The sequence below is a fragment of the Chiloscyllium plagiosum genome, chromosome 1 (assembly GCF_004010195.1).
Source record: "Chiloscyllium plagiosum isolate BGI_BamShark_2017 chromosome 1, ASM401019v2, whole genome shotgun sequence".
Taxonomy (NCBI): Eukaryota; Metazoa; Chordata; class Chondrichthyes; order Orectolobiformes; family Hemiscylliidae; genus Chiloscyllium; species Chiloscyllium plagiosum.
The window spans coordinates 42,144,811-42,151,907 of NC_057710.1; the positions used below are offsets into that span (position 1 = coordinate 42,144,811).

At 38.5% G+C, this 7,097-nt stretch overlaps 1 protein-coding gene across 1 annotated transcript in view; it reads right to left on the bottom strand.

The window, feature by feature from the left end:
- lman1 (lectin, mannose-binding, 1) overlaps positions 1-7,097 on the bottom strand; it is a 66,409-nt gene that overhangs the window by 18,409 nt on the left and 40,903 nt on the right. Inside the window, exon 10 of the mRNA XM_043680460.1 lies at positions 5,715-5,785. Within this exon, the coding sequence (XP_043536395.1) occupies positions 5,715-5,785 (71 nt within the window). The remainder of the gene's footprint in view (positions 1-5,714; positions 5,786-7,097) is intronic.

Here is a 7,097-nt window from a genome sequence, read left to right on the forward strand (position 1 = left end):
TTCAGACTTTGGCCAATTATACTATAGAAGTGCCAGGCAATGACGGTGTCCAATGAGAGAGAAGCTACCCATTGTCTCAGGGCATTCCATGGCATAAATATCACTAGATTTCCCCACTATCAACATACTGGGGTTACCAACAACCTGCATTGAACCATTAATACAGATCAGAGGTGAGTAACACCTCCCATCTCCACAAAGTCTGTTCAATATTTACAAGGTACAAGTCGGGGGGGGGGGGGGAAAGGGGGGGGGGGGGGAAAGAGGTAGTGATGGGATATTTTCCCCTTGGCTGGATGAGTATAGCTCCAACAACACATCTAGGACAAAACAAGCGATTTGATTGGCACACCATCCACCATCTTAAACTTTCATTCCCTCCACAAGCAATGCGTAATGGAAGATGCATTGCAGTAACTCACTGTGACTCCTTTGACTACACCTTTCAAAGTTAAATCTATGACCTCTACCACCTAGAAGGTCATTAACAGCAGATAAATGGGAACATCACCACCTGCAAGTGTCCCTCCAAGTCACAGAGCAACATAACTGTTCCTTTGCCGTCATGAGATCAAAGTCCTGGAACTTCCGATAGCTCTGTTTCAATATCAGTTGGACTACAGCGGTTCAAGGAGGGAGTTCACCACCAACTTCTATAGGGCATTAAATGCTGGCCCAGCCAGTAACACCCACATCCCTTGAAAAAAATATAAAATCATTTTATGATGTACCTTACTTCAGTTGCATCTTACACTATCACCAAGGGAGGTCTGGCTGCCAGTGACCTAGCTCTTTGTGGATTGAAGTACACGGTGATTTGATCCAGACACACTCTTCTTAAGACTATGCATTATTTTGAGTTGCCTGCAAATTTTAGATTCCAATTTGTCTAGGACAGTGGTGCTCAGAAATAAAGTATTTTTACTTCAGATTGCACTTTATTATTTTCAATGGACAAATTAAACAATCACTATTAAATCACATAATTTAAATCATTATTTAATCTTTAAAACATTCCTTTACCATTGCTAGATCCATTTCATTATTGAGAACTGAATCCAGAAACGTCACCTCCTTCATTTGACAGGAGACAGTCAAATAAAATTCTCCAACACACCTCAATCATCTCCCTCTCTGTCCATTTACACTGTGATTACTCCATAATAGGCTGGATAGTCAAACCCTCCATTATTACTACATAGTTTCCACGTTTCTTTCAAACTGTCAGAGATGCAATCGTGATCAAGTCTAGCCAAATAAATTCCATCCTTATTCCTCAAGGAGACTCGCTAAAATCAATATTCTCTTTAATTAATAGTCATCTCTTCTCCATTTCTTTCCCATTTTGTATCCATCCTATAACCAGAAATACTTCGTGCCGACCTCTGTTTTTTTTCAGGCAGGTCTCAACATCACAACATAATTTTCCCCATGTGACCGTTTGCACCTGATGTTCATCGACGTTATTTACCATGTGTTTACATACGCACTAACTTAGACCTTATTGCAGCCAAGGATTTTCAGTCAAGATCTTAATATAGTGGGAAAAAACATAATTGATCTCATTTAAATTAACCTATCCTGCATTGTTTCTTAAATGATTCTTTGGTGTTCACTGTCATCCTACCATCAAATTTTCCAAATTTTAAGCGCTCTTTGGTTTAAGAATAGTTTCCCAACATAGATAAAAGGTAAATTTTGAATCAGTCTAACTCTCAATTTAAAATAAAGTGTTTTGTTCCCATGAAATGAAAGGAGTATAGTTGTACAAAGAAAACTTTTTATATTTGGATGCATTATTGTACATTAAATACTAGTCCTGAGCAAATGAAATGTTTGCCTTTTAAAATAAAGCTTTTCAAAATAGAGAGAACAACTTTTGAACAAAGTAATTTGGCTTAGCATTAAGGGGACTAGATTAACCGTAGTTAACTAAAATAACATACATGCATTTGTTTGCTTGATAATGGAAGATATAGGATTTATAAACCAGGAAATCTAGGTCAGATTCCCAAAATGATAGTTTGAAAGGAATTGAATTTGGTTTTACAAAGTTAAACAGCTAGTTTGAGAAGAAGTGATCATGAAATTATGAAAAACAGCTCATTCACAAATGTTGTTTAGGAAAGGAGAAACAGCCATTCTCATTCAGTCCAGCCAAAATGAACTCTTATTCAAACTGCAATGTCATAAACATATTGAATCCCTCTAAAGTGGCTTTAAGTTATCAGTTATAGTCAAAAATGTTGGTCTTATCTGAAAAATCCACATCAAAATAATACAAAATTGAAAATGGAGGAATTTTTAAAACTACTGAAAATAAAGTTGTTGTGGTGCTGTCGATGAAAAGATTGGAACCACTGGACAAATCCACAACATAAATTAACAAAAAATGAAAAAGCTCCAAGGTGCAGCACAGCTTTGCAGTCGTGATTTTAGTTTCAAGTGAAAGATCAACTCTGCCCACAATGTTTTCAAACAATGACACTAGTCCCTTCAGAAAAATTGTGAAACCACCTATGAAATGTATCCTAGAGCATTAAGAATTTATCCAGATAATCTCCCCTACCGAGGCTTCTACTGTATGATTAACAGATAAAAATTTAATTTAGTAGAGCTATTCCATGAAGTACAACATCTGATCATCTTGTGACCATGAAAAAGCTGCAAAAATAGCCAGAACTTTTTGTACCTTAGATTTTATCCTTTTGGCAATCTAAATTACCCATTTGAAGCACAATTTCAATGTAGGCTAACCTGTCAGTTTTTTAAAAATATTAGAATGGATATTTAAAAACTATGAATTATACACATTAAAATATTCTATTCATTAACAGATCTCCAATAGTATTGTTCAAAATGGGTCAGATCAGAAGGTGTTACAAAATAAGAGGGGCTCATGCTTTACCTTGATGAGAGGTTATAAAAATATATTTGTGTGGCAACTTCAATGTTGTGAAATATCAAGGTATTTTTCAGAAGCATTAGAGTTATAAAGTCATACTGTTTAGAAACAAATCCTTCGGCCCACCAGATCTACGTTAACCAACAAAGATCAAACTACACTATTCCTTTTCACCTGCACTTGGTCCATAGCCTATTCTTCTCTGGCATTTTAAGTGTTCACCCACATGCTTATTAAATGTTGTGAGTGTATCTGCCTCCGCCAAACTCTCAGACAAAATTATATAAAATTTAACCCAGATCCACATGCACACATATTAGGACAGGTAGCTATAAGATAAAAGATGAAGGCGTTAAGGGCTGCAATTGGGACAAAGTGCTGACCTGGCATTAGACCAGCATAGCATTTAAAAATCATGCTCATTTTTGTGGTAGGGAAAATGTCACATTAGGTTAGAGAGAAATAGCACTCATATTGCTTCCACATAGTAGCAACATGAAATGGCTAGCTTCAGTCATTGTTCAAATATTTGGGATACCTCATCCTTTTAGAGTAACTTGGAGGTAGACAAACACTAGATAGGAAAGTGGTGCTCTTAGGCCAAAAATGCATGGTAGCTCAGTTGTTAGCACTGCTGCCTCACAGTGCCAGGGATCCAGGTTCGATTCAAGACTCTTGAGACTGTCTCCCTGTATCTGCGCGGGTTTCCTCCAGGTGCTCCAGTTTCCTCCCACAGTCCAAAGATGTGCAGGTTAGGTGAACTGGCCATCCAAATTTCCCATAGTGCTCAGGGATGTGTAGGCTAGGTGCATTAGTCAGGGGAAAATGTTGAGTAATGTGTTAGGGGAATGGGTCTGGGTGGGATACTCTTTGGAGGGTTGGTGTGGACTTGTTGGGCCAAATGACCTGTTTCCATACTATAGGGATTCTATGAAAAAAGGGAGTGAGGTATACACAGCAAGCAACCATCTGATCTTGATGGATGAAAGTTTACCTCGAGCAGCATGCCATTTTAGGTGTTCATAACAGGAACCCTAAGGGTGGTACTCAACTAGCCACAAATGTGCAAAAACCAGAAATATAATGTCAAATATGATTCTGATTGGCAGCAGTTGCCAAATAATCTAGAGTGGCCAAAAGTTATAATTACAACCTATTTAAGATCAGTCGTCAGACTTACAATTGGCTCAGTCAGCTTGTTTGAAAAAAATCTCTGTTCAGTCCTTACTTTGAGGATTGTGCCAAAATCTTCCAGTGGAATGGCATACACTTGTGGAAAAATACTGCAGTGGTTTGCCAGTGTCTTCTGCAGGATGGTTGACCAGGAAATTCTCCTGCTCTTAGGCACATTGGAAGGATGTATATGCTGATAACTGACCTATTTAGCCACATTTCAAAATGTGTATTCTATTACCAATAAGTCCCGTCAGGGATTGAAACGTGGATCTTCTGAGCAGAGGTGGGAATGCTTTCAATAGAAGACCTAGTTTAAGCTACATGCTTCACATGAAAGCACAAGTATGACTGGTAATGTTGGCACTTCTTTTTACATTCCTTACTGATTGAACTGATTCCTTATAATGTTGCTCATGAAGTGGAATAACTTTTCATCAAAAGGGACACATTAAGTATTTATACTAGAAAGTTGAAAAGATCCCCACTCTTCTTTAAAAGGTATAATAGTAATTTTGGGAAATAAAACAAAGAACTGTGGATGCTGGCAATCTGAAATACAAACAGAAATTGCTGCAGAAACTCAGGAGGTCTGCTGGCATCAATTGGAAGAAAGTAGAATTAACTTTTCAATTCCACTGACTCTTCACCAGAACATTTATGGTGGGAAGTTGTTTGAGTTTAATTATTTCAAAAGTAGACATCACTAGAAATGACAGCATTTACCATTCAGTCTATTTTCTCTCAAGAATGTGAGGCTCTCTTTGGGCTACTGCAGTCAGTGTACGGGAAGACTCCGATAGTGCTGTTCTGCAAGGGAGTTTCAGGATTTTGACTAGTGTCAATGAAAGATTAGCAATCCATTTCAGAGTTTAGATGACATATGATTTGGGTCAAACAAATGGTCTTCCCATATACATGCTGTTCTTATCCTTATAGGCAATATATATCACTGGTTCATAAGGTGCTATCAACGAAGCCTTGGTAAATTGCTGCAGTACATCTTGCAAATGTTATCCACTGAAGCTACAATGCCCCAGTGATGGATGTGGTGCTAAACTAAAGGGCTACTTTGTCCTGGATGCTGTCAAGTTTTTTGAGTGCTGCTGAAGCTGCACTACTCCAGGCAAGGTGACTTGGACCTTGTAGGTCATGAAAAGGCTTTGGGGAATCAGGAGGAGAGAGAGAGAGAGTCAACCTCCTCAGGAGTATCCAACCACTGACCTAATATCTTATTGCAAGGGGGACTAGTTACATTTCTGGTCAAGGGTGAAACCTCTTTCTCCATTGAAAGGATGTCTATAGTTGGGAGGGGTTGGGGTCTATACTATACACATACACAGTCGTTTAATAGTACAGAATTTGAACATGACCAAAAGCAAAAAGAAAAGGAGACATTTTAATCAAAGCTTTTCATCTTGCACTCATCAGGACATTTGCAAGAATACTAATGTTTAACTTGTATATGCAAATTCTTTTGGATGACCTGAAAAACATTTTCTCAGCAACTCGCTGCACACACAAGGTAGGATCTCTGAACACAAGATTTAAATCCTCATTATACAGTGGACTTTAAACATTAAATAGGCAAGCTTCACATCAACAAAATTATTTTTGGAAACCATTCGTCACTCACTTCAATTCACCGACATGTCTAAGCACCTCTTGCTGGTATCTCATAATATTGTCAAGTTCGCCTGGAGGGAGCTGGAATAGAAAAACAGGAAAAAAAATGTTAAAGCAAGCTTTAAACCGACAATACATAAAGCAGCTTAAGCAAAAGAGTAATGACTCCCTTCTTATATTTTATTGTTAGTACACAGCAAACCTCCAAAAACGTTTCTTATCAATGACTTTTGTTGCATCTGAACACGTCAACATTCTTACTATAATAACTACCTAAAGCAAAATTCTCATGTAAGTTTGTTATTAACTACACCTTCACACCAGTTAGAGGCCCTGTAGCCCTGGCAACTGTCTATTTAGTGGGCATTAGAAATGTAAATGGAAGAAACTCATTGGAAATATGAAAATAAGGACAGACTGTATCTATTCAGAACAGGGGCCTAATCATACATCACAGTCCATTTCTTCCGCAACTTGTAACATCAGATTATCTGAAAGTCTGTCCCAAAATCCTTATGTTATTTGTTGGCTGTGTGCAACTAGATATTAAATTTTATGATAACTGACAATATTTTAACAAATAAATCTGGGCAAAGGAGTAATTTCATCAACTCAAATACACATCTTTGTGAATAAGTGTTAAGCAATTATTGTACCAAGTGTGTTATTAAAGTGAGCTGCTTATTTATACAGACAATACACAAACATCTTTCAGGGATGTTTTCTTCCTAATTTGTCAAATCTCCAAAGGGATCTGAAACTTCCTTCAATCGTTATTGTAGAAAAGTTGTTTTTCACAGATACGCAAATGCTGCATGATCAGAAAGATACTGTACCTTATGTTTCTAAATGAGAACATAAATCCTAACTAGACTATTGGAATAAATGGAAATTCACTTTTGTAAGTGAGAAGTTTGATTCAAGGAGAAAGTGAGGTCTGCAGATGCTGGAGATCAAAGTTGAAACTTTATTGCTGGAACAGCACAGCAGGTCAGGCAGCATCCAGGGAACAGGAGATTCGACGTTTCGGGCACAGGCCCTTCTTCAGGAATGAGCAGAGAGTGTTCAGCAGGAGAAGATAAAAGGTAGGGAGGAGGGACTTGGAGGAGGGGCGTTGGAAATGTGATAGGTGGAAAGAGGTCAAGGTGAGGGTGATAGGTCGGAGTAGGATGGAGGCGGAGAGGTCAACAAGAAGACTGCAGGTCAGGAAGGCGACGTGGTCGACGGTGCCCTCCACCGCATCTCCTCCACTTCCAACTCCCCTCCTCCAAGTCCCTCCTCCCTACCTTTTATCTTCTCCTGCTGAACACTCTCTGCTCATTCCTGAAGAAGGGCATGTGCCCGAAACGTCGAATCTTCTGTTCCCTAGATGCTGCCTGACCTGCTGTGCTGT